At 39.0% G+C, this 17,308-nt stretch overlaps 1 protein-coding gene across 1 annotated transcript in view; it reads left to right on the top strand.

The window, feature by feature from the left end:
• Positions 1-17,308, top strand: part of LOC128066920 (uncharacterized) — a 28,217-nt gene that overhangs the window by 380 nt on the left and 10,529 nt on the right. Inside the window, exons 2-3 of the mRNA XM_052660043.1 lie at positions 15,537-15,658; positions 16,598-16,736. Of these exons, the coding sequence (XP_052516003.1) occupies positions 15,537-15,658; positions 16,598-16,736 (261 nt within the window). The remainder of the gene's footprint in view (positions 1-15,536; positions 15,659-16,597; positions 16,737-17,308) is intronic.

Here is a 17,308-nt window from a genome sequence, read left to right as displayed (position 1 = left end):
CGCATAGTGTCTACTCTCATTCCTAAAGGAAAAAAAGGTGGGAGGAATGGGTTAGCCCACCTCCCCATTACTCCTACAAATTTGGGACGACCAATAGGATACTACCTGAAAAAGTCCTTTGCAATATAAGTTTTAAACTGTAGAACTGAAAGTTTTTTACCCTGTAGGCAAAGTCACATGTAGCTAATCTCAATGTGTGTGTTAGTTGCTCAGTCGTGACTCTTCGCGAGCCCCATGAACTGTGTAGCCCACCAGGCTCCTCTTGTCCATGGGATTCTCCAGGCAAGAATACCGGAGTGGGTTGCCATTTCCTTTTCCAGGGGATCTTCCTGACCCAGGGATTGAACCCGTGTCTCCTGCATTGCAGGCAGATTCTTTACCATCAGCTTCAGGGAAGTCCCAACTAGTCTTAATAGTCCATACATTTAAAGGAGTTGTTCCAGGGTGGGGAGAGAGAGAAAGAGGGGAGGGGAAGACTTTGTTTTGAATAATATTAATAGTGATACTAAAAAAGCACACGTTAGAATTGAAATGTGTAATTAGGTCGAGTTATTGAAGAATGGAGGTAGATCTATTTTAGCATAGTGAAAGCTGGTGAAAGCACAAAAAAATAGGATATTCCTCGTTTGAGAACTCCTCCAAACCATGCTCTCCTTCTGTACTCCTAAACGTTGATTCCATGTTTATTTTCAGCCAGACATGAAATATTCCTGTTTGCTGATGACTCCCAGTTTTAGACTTTCAGGCATGAGGTTCTTCCGGGAACTTCTCTCTCTTTGTGTTGTTAGAGTCAATAATCATTTAGGTGTTATCATTATTGTTATTACTTTTACACATTTTGGAAGATCATTTTAGCTAAGATGCCAAAATAAAATTACTTTGGACATCTGCTAGTGAGATTTAGCCTGGAAAGTAGAGAAAACCAAAGAGGTAGCTTCATATTTTTACACACAGACAAGATTCAAGATTGTTGTTCAGTCGCTCAGTCGTGTCTGACTCTTTGGGACCCTCTGGACTGCAGCAGGCAGGCTTCCCTGTCCTTCATCTCCCGGAGCTTGCTGAAACTCATGTCCATTCAGTCAGTGATGCCATCCAACCATCTCGTCCTCTGTCGTTCCCTTCTCCTCCTGCCTTCAATTCTTCCCAGCACCAGGGTCTTTTCTAATGAGTTGGATCTTTGCATCAGGTGGCTAAAGTATTGGAGCTGCAGCTTCAGCATCAGTCTTTCTAATGAATATTCAGGATTGATTTCCTTTAGGAGTAACTGGTTTGATCTCCTTGCAGTCCAAGGGACTCTCAAGAGTCTTCTCCAACACCACAGTTCAAAAGCATCAATTCTTTGACGTTCAGTCTTCTTTATGAAGAAGAAGATTCAAGATTGGTATTTTTTAATATAAGATCTTTTATTCCAAAATCCCCTGGGTGCCTGCAAAATTGCCATCTATTGCCTGTTTCTGGCAATTGCACAATTACTAAAATATCCTTGCTGTCAGGATTTTTCAGTTTTGTGGAACCATTTGTAATCTAAATCTCCAATTTTAGAAGCATCAGCTGAGACTCCATTTTTCCGAAATCACTGAAAGTGCGTTTTGGATGATGATTTTGTAAACAAGAAGACCCAACACTGTTGCCTAAAGAATATGTTTCTACTTTTTCTAACACCATGTTCTGTCTTTCTCCAACAGATCCTGTAGTCAGAGGTGCTCAAGCAGTTTGTTAAACAATTTAAAAAAACAAACTGAGTTTCTGAAAAATGTTTATTACAATGAATATTTTAAGAAATAAGTGTCACTTATTCTTGCCTGAAGAATCCCATGAACAGAGGAGCCTGGCGGGCTATTGTCCATGGGGTCACAAAGAGTCAAACACAACTGAGTGACCATACTTTTTTTCTTTAGCTTAAGACGAAGGAGTATGTTTTAATATAAATCTTAAAAGGTAGTGTAATTTATTGGTAAACCTTTTTTAGGTGGTAATATAATATATACATAATATAAAATTTACCATTTTCAAGTGTACAGTTCAATGACATGAAATACATTTACATTGTGCAACCATCATCATTATTGCCTCCACAACTGAAACTCATCGTGTACTTTTTTTTATTAAATACAGCACAAAAGATTCTTCCAATCAGCAATTTTTCATTTCCCTAATTCCCTTCTTCCAGGGGAAAAAAATTATGGCATGATGTCTTACTTGTATGATATTTGCTTAGACCTTTGTTAATTATAACTCTGCTTGAATTTTTATACCATTTAGTGGAATAGCAAGAGTTAATAATAGGCTTTATGATTTTGGTTTTGAGCTTCATAGAATTTATTGAAAGTTAAAAAAACTACATATTTCTAACAAGTAAAATCACAATAATTTTAAATACACAGAAGAAAGAATAATATTGTTGTTCTCTGAAGAAATAGTGGAATTATCATACCTAGACCTGGGGTCATTTGGAATCAAGCTAATAGAACCAGAATCGTAGACCAGGACAGAGATAAGCACATGTCAACGTCTGATATAAACTGAAGATGTAGAAAAAATAAAGATAGGCCCTGTATTTACTTTAGTACAGCTTATACCAAAGGTCTAGAAACAAATGATCACTGGTATAGGAGGGATGAAAAACACTTCCCCTGTGACTCAGACAGTAAAGCGTCTGCCTACAATGCGGGAGACCCAGGTTCAATCCCTGGGTCGGGAAGATCCTCTGGTGAAGGAAATGGCAACCCACTCTAGTACTCTTGCCTGGAAAATCCCATGGATGGAGGAGCCTGGTAGGCTGCAGTCCATGGGGTCGCAAAGAGTCGGACACAACTGAGCCACTTCACTTCACTTCACTTTATAGGAGGGATGAAACAAAGTTGAGGGACAAAGCACGCAAAGACAGCTCCCGCTGCAAATAAATAAAAGAGTAAAAAAATATAACAGGATCTCAGTGCATTGACTCTAATCTCATGGTAGAGCATCTGTTCTTTTCTACTTCTTTATATACATACTACTTCGTGTATGTATATGAAATGGACTCTTGGCTTAGCTTTCAACATATAGGAGAGTAACTACAATCTATTAAGGGAACTGAGAGCCAGAACTATATGTGCGGTCCCCATTAGGCATATTAAAAATTGCATTTTGTTAACAGTTGTCTGTTAACAAACACTATTCTGAAGCCTCTGAATTTTTCCTGAATATACATATACAAATGAGGATGTCAGACCAACAACGTGTAAAAGTTTCTATTGGGTCAAGTTACAAATACATACACGACCATGTGTAAAATAGATAGCTAGTGGGAAGTTACTATAGCACAGGGGCTCAGCCCTGTGCTCTGTGATGACATAGAGGTGGAATGCAGGGTGGGGTGGGAGGGAGGGTCAAGAGGGAGGGGATATTGTATACTCAACAGTGATTCATATTGTTGTATGGCAGAAACCAACACAACATTGTAAGGCAATTATCCTCCAATTAATAAATTTTTTAAAAGTTACAAAGGATAGAAAAGTGAGATATGCTCTAAGGAAATTAATAAAATCATCAAGAAAATATTTTAATATTTAAGGAAGATAATTGTAGATGAATAGAAGCTTTTAGAAGGTTCTCTGCTTCCTGTATTTTAAATACATCTTCACTGAACAGGCTGCTTAGCAGCAGTTAGAAAGTTGTTAGAGGTTCTTTGAAATTCCTACTAAATCTAAAAAGCAAAGGGCTGGGATCTAGTTACATTTGTCAAACAGCATACTATTCCAGTTCTACATTGTATTACTACTGAGGAAGTAGCCACATAACTTATAGATTTTCCAACCTTTATTAAAACATTATGAATTTGTGAAAGTTATCAAGTATATGAGGTAAATAGATTGTTTTTTCCAGAAATTAAAAAGATACACTGGGCAAATGCATACCTCTTAAACAAAATTTTTCTGTCAAATAAGTAAAAATAATTGTACTTTTCTCTTCAGCACATTTATTGTGTATTGAAAATGGCCACGATATATAAAAATGATAATATGAACAAGTGATTTATTCCAAAATGCACTGTTAGATTAACATTAGAAAATCAAGCAATGTAATTCACTATATTAACTGAAAAGAAAAACTATATGATCATCTCAAGAGACATAGAAAAGCATTTGATGATATCCAACATCTCTTCCTGATAAACACTTAACCAAACTAGGAATAGCAGGAAACATTCTCAACCTGATAAAGGGGATCTATGAAAAATCTACAGCTGACATCATACTTAATGGTGAAAGACTGAATTCTTTCCCCTAAGAACAAAACAGGGATTTGTACTCATCACTTCTAGCCAGCATCATAATAGAGCTGCTGAAAGTGTTAGTCGCTCAGTCGTGTCCAACTTTTGCAAGCCCATGGATTATACCCCACCATCCTTCTCTGTCCATGGAATTCCCCAGGCAAGAATACTGGCGTGGATTGCCATTCCCTTCTCCAGGGGGTCTTCCTGAACCAGGGATCGAACCCCAGTCTCCTGCATTGCAGACAGATTCTTCACCATCTGAGCCACCAGGGAAGCCTGTAACTAACAGCTACAATAACTGAGTGATTATGTAATAGAAAGTGTTAGTCGCTCAGTCATGTCTGACTCTTTGCGACCCATGGACTGGAGCCCACCAGGCTCCTTTATTCATGGGATTTTCCAGGCAAGAATATTGGAGTGGGTGGCCATTTCCTCCTCCAGGAGGTCTTACAACCCAGAGATCGAACCTGCATCTCCTGCATTGCAGGCGGATTCTTTACCCTCTGAACCATTGGGGGATTATGTGTAAGAGAGCTTCTAGCCAATACAATATGGCAAGAAAAGGGGGAGGAGGAAGGCATCTCCCTTAGAAACAGGTTAATGGATAAACAAATTGTGGTGTACTTTTATAATGGAATACTACTTGGCAAATGAATGAAGTGTTTGTTTGTGCAACAACATAGACAAATTTTGCTAAGTGAAATAAACCATACTGAAAAAAGACTTCCTACTCGTATTCCATTTATCTAAACCTCTAGGAAAATGCCAGCTAATCTATATTGACAGAAAATAGATCTCTGGTGGCTGGGTTGGTAGGGGATTAGAGAGAAGGAAGGATTACAGAGGGGCAGGAGGAGATATTGGGGATAATGACTATATTCACTATCATGGTTATAGTGATCTTTCATACTACATGTTTTATATATATATGTCAAAACATATAACTGTACACTTTAAATATGCACAATTTATTGTAGGTCAGTTCTACCTCTATAAAGTTTTTTTAAATTCCATGAGAAGTCAGGTCTGTGTTCTCTCTCCCCTTTGAATTTGGGTGCTCTCTGTGACACCTCTGGCCAATAGAATTTGACAGAAATGACAGCAGGCCAGTTTCAGACCTAGGGCTTAAGAAACCAACTTCTACTTCCTGCTTCTTGGAATACTTGCTCTGGGAGAATCTGGCCAACATGTGTGTAGTCTGACTACCCTGAGATCATCACAGTGTCAGGAAGTCCCAGCTAGCTCATGGGGAGCAAGATGTCCAACCAGCCTGCATGTTTCTGCTGTCCTAGCCTGGGCACCACACATGTGAGTAAAAAAGCCATATGAGGTATCCAGACCAGTAAAAAGCCTTTGTTACAAATACTGTTTCTGTGAACGTTCATGTACATATTTTTGTGTTAACATAAGTTTTCATTTCTCTGTGATAATGTCCAAGAATGTAATTGCTGCATCATATAGTAAGTGCAATTTTAGTTTTATAGGAACTGCCAGACTGTTTTCCAGAGTGACTGTGATCCTGTTTCTCTGCATCCTCACTATGCACTGCACGCTCAGTCATGTCCGACTCTTTGGTACTACATGGACTATAGCCTGCCAGGCTCTTCTGTCCCTTGAATTCTCCAGGCAAGAATACTGGAGTATGGGGACTTCCCTAGTGGCCCAGTGGATAAGACCATGCTCCCAATGCGTGCGGCCCAGATTTGATCCCTGGTCATGGAATTAGATCCTACATCCTGCAACTAAGAATTCACATGCCACAGCTATGTGCCACAAGGAAGGTCAGAGATTCTGCGTTGCCACAATTAAGACCAAGCACAGCCAGATAACTAAAGGTTTAAAAAAAATACTGGAATGGGTTGCCATTTCCTATTTCAGGGGATGTAACCCCCACCCCGCCCCCTGCCCCCTCCAGGGATCAAACCCACATCTTCTCCTGCATCTCCTGTATTAGCAGGCTGATTCTTTACCACTGAGCCACTTGCTAGTAAGGAAGACCTGTATTACTGCTGCTGCTGCTGCTGCTAAGTCACTTCAGTCGTGTCCGACTCTGTGCAACCCCATAAACGGCAGCCCACCAGGCTCCCCGTCCCTGAGATTCTCCAGGCAAGAACACGAGTGGGTTGCCATTTCCTTCTCCAATGCATGAAAGTGAAAAGTGAAGTGGAGTTGCTCAGTTGTGTCCAACCCTCAGTGACCCCATGGACTGCAGCCTTCCAGGCTTCTCTGTCCACTAGCATTTGGTATTTTCAGTATTTTTATGTTAGCCATTCTGAAAATTATATAATGATATATCATTGGGGGTTTTTCCCAATTTTTTTTTTTTTTAATAATTTCATTTGTTTATTTATTTTGGTTGTGCTGGGTCTTCATTGCTTTTCTCTGGTTGCAGAGACCAGGGGCTACTCTGGTCGTGATGTGTGGGCTTCTCACTGCAGTGGCTTCTCTTGTTGCAGAGCACGTGCTCTAGGGCACGGGGGCTTCAGTAGTTGTGGCACGTGGACTCAGTAGTTGCAGCTCCTGGGCTCTAGAGCACAGGCTCAATAGTTGTGGCACAAGGACTTAGTTGTTCCATGGCATGTGGGATCTTCCCAGATCAGGGATCAAGCTTGTGTCTCCTGCATTGGCAGGCTCTTTACCACTGAGCCATCAGGGAAGCCCTGTCTCAAATAATGTTAAACATCTTGTCATGTGTTTATTTGCCATTTGTATATCCTCATTGATGTAGTATCTGTTTATGTCTCTTGCCCATTTTCTATTGTAAACAGAAGTAATAAATAGTTATTAATAAATAATATAAATAAGTAGTATAAATATATTTTTATAAATATAAATATGTTTACATTTATATTACATAATATAAATTATATTTATGCTGCTGCTGCTGCTAAGTCGCTTCAGTTGTGTCCGACTCTGTGACGCTGTAGACTGCAACCCACCAGGCTCCCCCGTCCCTGGGATTCTCCAGGCAAGAACACTGGAGTGGGTTGCCATTTCCTTCTCCAGTGCATGCATGCATCCTAAGTCGCCTCAGTCGTGTCCAACTCTGTGTGACCCCATGGACAGCAGCCCACCAGGCTCCTCTGTCCACAGGATTCTCCAGACAAGAATACTGGAGTGAGTTGCCATTTCCTTCTCCAAATTTATAATATAAATTTATAAAATAAATACAAATAATGAATCAGTTCAGTTTAGTCGCTCAGTTGTGTCCGACTCTTTGCGACCCTGTGAATCGCAGCACGCCAGGCCTCCCTGTCCATCACCAACTCCCGGAGTTCACGCAAACTCATGTCCATCGAGTCGGTGATGCCATCCAGCCACCTCATTCTCTGTCGTCCCCTTCTCCTCCTGACCCCAGTCCCTCCCAGCATCATAGACTTTTCCAATAGGTCAACTCTTCGCATGAGGTGGCCAAAGTACTGGAGTTTCAGCTTCAGCATCATTCCTTCCAAAGAACACCCAGGACTGATCTCCTTTAGAATGGACTAACAGTTCTTTATTATTTTAGATAAAAGCCCTTTGTCAGATGTATGTATGCAGTATTTTCTCCCAGTAATTTGCTTGTTCATTCTCTTAACAGAACTTGCAGAGGAAAAGTTTTTAATGAGGTCCAATTTACCCTGTTTTTGTTTTTTGATGTTAAGTTTAAGATCTCTTTGGCCCTAGATTCTGAAGATTTTCTCCTATACTTTTTTTCCCTATTTACTTAAAAATTATGCAATACTGTGTTAGTTTCAGGTGCTAAGGTTTTTTTTTTACAAACCCTAAAAGAGTTTTGTAAAAAGGTTTTTTTTACAGAATTCTAAAAGAATTGTCCTTTTGTATGTTACATGTTCTTTGACCTAAGTTAACTTTTGTATAAAGTGTGAAGTTTAGATTGAAGTTGATTTTTTCCCCTGTAGATGTCCATTTGCTCCAGCACTACTTGTTGAAAAGGCTGTTCTTTCTCCACTAATTGCTTTTAAATCTTTGAAAATTATTTGTGCATTTTTGCCTGAATCTGTTCTGTATCTTTTTGAATGCTCTATTCCCTGTTGATTATGTAGCAATCATTATTTAAAAGTCTGTTTACTTTCTGAGCATTTGGCTACTTGCCTGTTGTCTTTCTGTTACTTTGGCTCCATTATGTTCAGAGAAGATACTCTGTATGATTTAAATTCGTTAAAAAATTTTGATACTTGTTTTGACTCAATATGGTCTATCTTGGTGACTTTTGTGGGCACTTAGAAAAAGTGTATTCTATTGCAGTTTAGTGGAGTGTTCTATACATATCTATTAGATCTTGTTGATTGATGATATTCTTCAGTTCCTCTATATCTTTGCTGATTTTCTGCCCTGTAGTCCTGTCAGTATTGTGTTGAACTCCCCAGCTGAAATTGTGAATTTTTCTATTTTCAGCTTTGTCAGTTTTTGTTTCATTCTGCCCACCTCTCCACTGCCATGCTGGATGTGGAATCTTAGTTCCCTAACTGGGGATCGTGGAAGCATGGAGTCTTAACCACTGTCTGGACATCCAGAGAAGTCCTTGTTTCATGTATTGATATTTTAAGGCTCTGTTTGTTCAGTGTATGCACATTTAAGATCACTGTGTCTTCTTGATAGATTGATCCTTTTATCAGTATGTAATGTTCTTTGTCCCTAATAATTTTTTTTTTTGCTTTAACGTCTATTTTATTTCATATTAGTATAGCCACCCTATTTTTTTTTTAACTGTTGGCACAATTTTTTTCCCATCCTTTTATATTCAGTCTTCCTGGTATGTTTAAAGTGAGTTTCTATTGACAGCATAATAACACTGGAGTGGGTTGCCATTTCCTACCCCAGGGGATCTTCCCAACCCAGGATGAGTTGTATTTTTTAAATCTGTGTTGCCCATCTCTGTCTTCTGATTGATGTATTTAGACCATTTACAATTAGCTTACTATATGTTAGCACTTAAGTATAGCATTTTATTGTTTGTTTCCTTTCTGACCCTTCTGTTTCTCAATTTCTTGTTATCGCCTCTTGCCTTCCTGTGGGTAAATGGAACCGTTTTAGCATTCTGTTCTTCTTTGTAGTGTTTCTGAGTGTATTTCTTTGTAGAGTTTTCTTTGTGGTTAGTCTTGAGTATTACAGTATACATATGTAACATCACTGCTGCTGCTGCTAAGTCGCTTCAGTCATGTCTGACTCTGGTTATCAGTGTTTTATCACTAGAAGCAAATATTGAAATCTTACTTCCACATAGTTCCCTATACCCTCCCCTATTTTAAAAATATGACCGTTTTATGTATTTCCTCTATATATTTACATAGAACACCATTACAGGTGGTTTTATAAATTTTGATTTAACCATCAAATATGATTTAAGAAACTAATGAGAAAGATAGTCTATTTTTACACATTCTGTTCTTTCCTGTCTGAAGTTCCAAGCCCTCTTCTGTTATTTCCTTTCTGTTGAAGTTTCCTATACCCATTCTTTAAGGGTAGGTCTTTTTTCTTATTATTGGAAGTTGTTTTTTTTTTTTAAGGGTAGGTCTGCAGGCACAAAAATTTTTTGTTTTTTAGTTTTTCTGCATCTGATTTGTCTTTACTTCTCCTTCATTCCTGAAGGGTAATTTCATCAGATAGAAAATATACAGCTTGTGGTCCTTTTCTTCCAGCATTTGAAAAGTTTTGTAACCTCCTGGCTCCCATCGTTTCAGATGAAAACATCACTGTAGTTTGGTGTTTCCCTGTAGGGAATGAATCATTTCTGTTTGGTTGTTTTTAAGATGTGTTCCTTGTCTCTTGTTTTTAGAAGTTTATGATATGTTCTTATGTGGATTTCTTTGGGTCTATCATATTTAGACTTTGCTTGGCTTCTTAAATCTGTAGGTTTAGATCTTTCACCTAATTTAGGGAGTTTTTAAGCTGTATTTCTTCAATACTTTTCAGCTCCACACTTTTCCCCCTACTTCTGGAACTCAGATACCAATGTTAGCTCTTTCGTTATTCCAAAGATCCTTAGGTCTCTGTTCAATTTCTTTTTCTATTTTCTCTCTGTTATTCAGCTGGAATAAATTTTATTGATCTGTCAATTCAAGTGAACTGGTTCTATCCTCTGTCATCTCTACTCCGGAGCCCTTCTAGCAAGGGGTTTCTAAATTATTATTATTTTATTTTTCTGTTTTGCGGTTTCTGTTTCTTTTTCTATGACTTCTACTTCTTTGCTGAGATTTTCTATTTTTTTCACTTGCTACAGGATAATTCATAACTACTTACTGAAGCATTTTCGTTATAGCGTCTTTAAAGTCCTTGTCTGATCATCTAAACTCTGACTAATTTGCACAGTAGCATCTAGATTGCAAGAATCAAATTAAGATTTTTCCTGTTCTTGATATAAATGATGTTCTATCGTGAACATTTTGTTTGTATGCCAGGATAATTTTTATTTTATCCTGGATATTTTAGATATTATGCTGACTTGATCCTGTTCAGATTTTCTATCTTAGTAGGCAGCTGCCCTGCTTAAGTTTAACCTGTTGATTCTGGCCTGCTTTTGTGAGCTGTAGCTCTGACAACATTTAGTTTTCAGTGCCCTTGCAGTGCTATTCAGGTTTGTTTCATTCTTTGGTACTGCCGGGGCTTCCTGCTCAATCTATGCTGGTGTTTTCCTGCTTGGAGAAAGATACCTATGTCACTGAGCTGCCTTCCACCAGTGGGGGTAGGGGGATGAGCAGTACAGGGCCTGGTTTGCTCTTGGCTGCTGGGCAGAGGACTGAGAGGCCTCAGGCCTGAGTCTGTCCTGCTGGGTAGAGGGCCTGGAGACAGCAGCCTCCGAGTTTGTTACCAGATAGCTGCCTTTGCCCCAAGTGTGGGCTAGGGATTAGGGCTCCCCAGTACACCTCTGTTATTCTTCCCCTTTACTGGTCTTTGGTGAGAGAGAGCAGACTTAGTTTTTGTTTTGTTTATTCGGTCTATAGGTGTTGGTAGTTCTGGTTGGTAGTCACTCACCTCTCCAGGGGCCCAGTCCAGGCTACGTGGAAGATGAAAACCCAGTAGGGAATTCACTACAGTGACCTTACTTCCTTAATTCCTGACATCCCTAGACAGTTTACCTTTTTTCTAGCCTTCAGAGTCCTTTATGGTTGCCGGTTGGTTTACGTCCAGGGTATTTCGTTGTATTTAGAGGGGAGGAGCTCGGGAAATTGAGGGAAGTAGCCATCTTGTCTCGGAGAAGGCAGTGGCACCCCACTCCAGTACTCTTGCCTGGAAAATCCCATATACAGAGGAGCCTGGTGGCCTGCAGACCATGGGGTCGCTAAGGGTCAGACACGACTGAGCGACTTCACTTTCACTTTTCACTTTCATGCATTGGAGAAGGCAGTGGCAACCCACTCCAGTGTTCTTGCCTGGAGAATCCCAGGCAATTCGTCCCTGGGGTAACACAGTTGGACACGACTGAAGTGACTTAGCAGCAGCAGCAGCAGCAGCCATCTTGTCTAAGGCCAGAAGTCCCCTCAGTAAGTTTTTAAACTTTGAATAAGAACTTCAAACTAATATAAGATATTAATGAATAATAGGAAATACATGGCCCAACGTTTAATTATATATTATAAGTCATTAGAGATAAGGATATGGGTGAATGATGGCCAAGGGCTGAAGGTAAGTCTTAACTTCCTGGAGATGAAGTAACTTGAGAAGGCCCTTATTGTGAAAAACAAGGTCATAGTTGAAAGGAGCAATATGAGCAAAAAAGAATATGGAAAACAACTGAGGGAATTTGCCTGTCTTAAGCAAACATTATGTTAGTGAGTAATGAGAGTAGAAAATAGGGTGGTTAGACTCTGGTGATATATAGAGGGCCCTGAAAGTCTAGAGTAATACTGGACAAATTGAAAAGTGAACAGCTGTCCCAAAATTGTAAGGAGAAGGAGTGACATGAGTGAAGTTTAAGCAAGAGTAGTTTAAATAGATGTTGTGTTGTGTTAGTCACTCAGTCATGTCTGACTCTTTGTGACCCCGTGGACTGTAGCCCGCCAGGCTCCTCTGTCCATAGGATTTTTCAGGCAAGAATACTGGAGTGGGTTACCGTTGCCTTCACCAAAATGGATGTGGAAGGTAACTTATATTGGGGAGAAACTGATCATTCAGGAGCCAATTATGAGTTTGTCCTGGTTTTCTAAGTGTGAGGTGGTACCTGTGACTATGAAGTAGTTGAAGCGGTAATAAAGAGGAAGTGGATTCAAAAGAGAACATGATGCGACTTAATACCTGGCTAGATATCAAAAGTGGGATTTGATTCATAGACTATCAGCTTTGGTGACTTCTCTTTTCCCATGTACTTAATTAAATATAAGTAGGAAACTTTTAAAGAATAGATTTTGCTCTGCAGAGAAACTCTTCTTTCTCCATTCCCTTCCCACCTGCATATGTAATTTGAGAAAAACCTAACTGTCCTAAGGCAACTGATTAACACCTTTAATCTTTTTCCAAGCAACATACTGTTACCACACATTCTGAAATTGTTATTATACATGTTGAACGATGTCCAGCCTCACTAGTAATTAAAGAAATGCAAATTAAAACAACAAAGTTTGTTTTTATAGTACAGTTCAATGCTGTAAGGCTTTCATGAAGTAAGGCTTACACATATTCTTATTTTTTTCTGATGGAGTAAATTGGTATAATCTTTCAGGAAAGAAATTTAGCAGTATGTAGCAGGTTCAGTTCAGTTTAGTCACTCAGTTGTATCTGACTCTTTGCTACCCCATGGACTGCAGCCCACCAGGCCTCCCTGTCCATCACCAATTCCCGGAGTTTACTCAAACTCATGTCTATTGAGTCAGCAATGCCATCCAACCATCTCATCCTCTGTCGTCCCCTTCTCCTCCTGCCCTCAATCGTTCCCAGCATCAGGGTCTTTTCAAATGAGTCAGCTCTTCATGTCAGGTGGCCGAAGTATTGGCATTGCAGCTTCAACATCAGTCCTTCCAGTGAACACTCAGGACTGATCTCCTTTAGGATGGACTGGTTGGATCTCCTTGCAGTCCAAGGGACTCTCAAGAGTCTTCTCCAACACCACAGTTCATAAGCATCAATTCTTCGGTGCTGAGCTTTCTTTATAGTCCAACTCTCACATCCATACATGACTATGTATGTTGCAAAAGCCTTTACAATGTTTAAGTACTTCTGCTAGGAATTTATAGTAAGGAAATAAATGCAAAGAGGCTAAATGTTATGCAAAGAGGCCAAAGTATGCCAAATGTTAGCAATGTCTCTAAATTTTCAGTTATAATTGTATATAAATGTATAGTAGTAGGAGTGAATGGTTAATACAAATATGGTAGAATATTACATAGCCTTTAAAAATAATGCAGGGGACACAAGTTCAAGCCCTGAGCAGGGAGCTAAGATCTCACATGTCGTGTGGCATTGCCAAAAAGATAATAATAAAAAAATTTTAAATAAATAGAAGAGTTTGGAATGAATCTTCATAATATTTTTGTCTATAATTTATATTCTGCATCCTCCTATAAATAATTTGAAGCAACATTTAGATCACTGTCACAGATAGGTGAAGAAAGAAAAAAAGAGTTAAAAGGCCTTTCTGCATTAGTTCAGGGAGTCAAATAATGTATCTTCATGTTAACTGCTATTGCTCAGAGGGATGTTATGCAGAGAAAGAACCTGTGTATGTAGGGACACAGTGGAAAGAGTGAACAGGAAGAGTGAAAAACTTAGGTTTATTTCTTTTGTTGCTGTTGGCCTGCTTTGTAACTTTTCACAATTCATGTCACCTTAATTACTTCCTCTGAATCAGAAAAGGTAATCTTGATTTGTGTTCTTCATATGGATGTTATAATATTTAATTGATGTAGTTTCTACCTGAAAGAACTTTGCAAGCTAGAAAATATCCAAATTTTAATTGTTATTTGTGACTTCGAGTAGCATTCTGACCCAACACAAGAATTATTATTAATATGTTTAAGAAGGAAATCATGAACTTATTTAAAAACAACCAAAGACTTGAGGGATAGGGTATGTGGAAATGGATGGGATTTTCTTCACAATCTACCTGTTTTCCTTTTATAGCTATTTTAAAACAGTAAGAAAAAACACAGTCCCCTTGAGGTCCTTTTACTCTAGCAAGAATTCAATATAAGAAAGATTTTTAAGAAAAAGGTAAAATGTTTTCATTAGTTGTTCTTTCCAGTCTATATTTGGCATTCAGGCTACAGCTAACTTTTACAGTGTTTTACTTCAAGGTGAGTCTGTTCTACTTAAAATTATGTATGAGCTTCTTAGAAACCATTCTTTTGTAGAGCCAATTAAAAAAAAATTTAAACACAGATAAGTTGAAAAAAAGAACAATGAAAACCACTTTTACACCCTCACGTAGATTCACCCAAGTGTCACTTTCTTCATCTTTATTGCTGTATACATTGGCACACACGCTCACTCCCCTTTTTCCAGTGTATCCAAAAGTAGGCCAGAGCCATCAGAAATGTGCTGTTTTAATAATCATTTTATCTGCTGTTCAGATGCAGCAGAACAACATGATTCATGTAAAGTTTATTCTATAGTTGGTGCCATCTGTTTGTGCTTATTATCTGATGTCTTGGGTACATTTTATTGGGGGCAGGGATACTCAGATTAAAGTTATCCCTGTGCGATGCCTCCTAAACTTATAAAGTCTACATGGTCACAAAAGGAATATTTGACTACTTCTTAGTAAGTTTAAGTAGTAAGAGTACTACATACTTTTGGAACGTCTCTGTTGTTCTGTAACAGGCTGAAATAGTCAAGTTTTATGTTTTCAAGCAGCTTGGAAAAAGAAAAAACTCAATGTTTTCCATGGAGCATTTGTTAGAATTTGAATATTTCATTGGACCTAGAATGTTTATTTATTGTTATAAATTGATGCTATCTGACAGGAGATCACCCCTGGGATTTCTTTGAAAGGGACAATGCTAAAGCTGAAACTCCAGTACTTTGGGCACCTCATGCGAAGAGTTGACTCATTGGAAAAGACTGATGCTGGGAGGGATTGGGGGCAGGAGGAGAAGGGGATGACAGAGAATGAGATGGCTGGATGGCATCACGGACTCAATGGACGTGAGTCTGAGTGAACTCTGGGAGTTGGTGATGGACAGGGAGGCCTGGCGTGCTGCGATTCATGGGGTCGCAAAGAGTCGGACACGACTGAGCGACTGAACTGAACTGAACTGAACTGATAGAAGATAACCATCCATTGTAATCACTTAGTCTAGGTATGACTGCAACCATAAAAACTATACTTTTTTTTTTTTGGCAGGAGATTTTGATGAATTCACTCAAGACAATAACGACATTATGTTGAAAAACATAGCAGAAGACCTTCGGAATTACTTACCTCTAGAAACTATGCTTTCCTCAGAACATCTAGCCCTCCAAAAAGTAAATATATTAAATTAATTTATTCCTAGTGCTACTTGAGGTTTCTTCTCTAACCCCATTAGCCTTTCCAGTCCAATCATTAGTCCTTAATTCTCTTTTTCATTTGGTGCTTCATCCATTTCCCCAATTCTTTTGAGTTGGTAATCCTCTGGCTCCCTAGTACCATTCATTCAAAAGATATTTTTTGAAGGTGTCCTGTTTGCCAAGCAGACCCCACCCCACCCCAAATCAAGGCCCAACAATACAACAGTAATCTGTCCCTGCCTATGTAATTGTCTTGGTTTTCTCTGCCCTGTTCCATTTCCCTAACTTTTATCAAGGGTGAAGTTCACCCTTTTGTTGATTCTTTATTATCGTTGAAGTAGAAGGGATCAAACATTTTTTATCTTTGTAGCTGCTTGCTGTTATATCATGTACTACCAGCATTAAGTTCTGTTATTTGTAAGCATGGAATTTTACTAAACATTTTTTATTATTTGAAAACTTTGCTTCTGGGAAAAGAGTACTTGCCAAGTATTTTGATGGGTAAGTCCCTGACATGTAGGACTCAGAAGACCTGGTATTAGTTTCTTCTCCCCCTCTGAACTAACTAGTGTCATTTCTTGGGAGAAATCTCTCTGAGTATGTTTCCTTATTTGTAAAATATACTACTTAGGATGGACAAAATGATCTCAGAATACTCCTTTCAACTAAAATTTTTATCTGTTTCTCAGAGCCATGTTTTGCATCGTGACATGGTCAAATAGCAAGTTGCCAGTGTCTCAAAAATAGCATGAAAACAGAGCCGAGTTGCTGACTTCCATAAGCGAAACTTGTCTTTCTGGTTGTTGTTGCTCTCAGAATTTCAGCATATGAACCACTGATGTTTTGCCTTATTTAGCAATAAAAAGAGACTTCTTTGTACTCTGTTTCTTTTGATGTTTTTCTTCTCTCCACCAGATACAGCAGCAGCCAGAACCCACAGTTCACGTTGATGCATTCCTTTATGATGAAGACTTTATTGATTCATTATGTGAGGAAGGAAAAATGAGCAGAAACTACTGTATGGCGTGCGGTTCACATCAGACGGCACCTCTAGGTGGGCACTCCAGCCTGCAAACCTGACGACTTTGTGTGCATTTTCCTTACATGTCATGACTATGCAGATTCTTGACCAGGCATTCACTGTTTTGGGGGTTTTTTTTAAAGCAAAAGGCCAACCTGCAGCCGAGCCATTACCAATTACTGAAATCAGAGAAACTAAATAGAAACATTGTCCAGGGAGGTTAGGCCACTTCATGTCCCCCGCGGTACTATTTCTGCTTTTTACTGAACATATTTAATATGAGGTGACTTCTCAGGTCCTGAAACTAATTGGAAGTGGTTGAATACAGGAAAACTAACTCATACTTTATATACTCAAAAGAGATTTACCTTTATCCATAGGGGTGATTTATTTACAGTGAGAAATACAACTGCCAAGGGAGCTGAAAACTTTCTCCCCATAGAACTATCTACTTGTGAAGTCAGATAGTAATCCGATATTGTTGGATGGGCATGAACTTAGAAGACAGAGATGGATAATCTTGAGAGTTTATGCAGGCCGTGATTTGACCTCATGGGGCATCTCCTGTCTGTAACACAGGACAGCTCTAGTAATAGTCTCCTGCA

This window comes from Budorcas taxicolor, chromosome 21 (assembly GCF_023091745.1).
Source record: "Budorcas taxicolor isolate Tak-1 chromosome 21, Takin1.1, whole genome shotgun sequence".
NCBI classification, from domain to species: domain Eukaryota; kingdom Metazoa; phylum Chordata; class Mammalia; order Artiodactyla; family Bovidae; genus Budorcas; species Budorcas taxicolor.
Note: the sequence above shows the minus strand (reverse complement) of the source record. Positions and strands in the feature narration are given on the sequence as shown.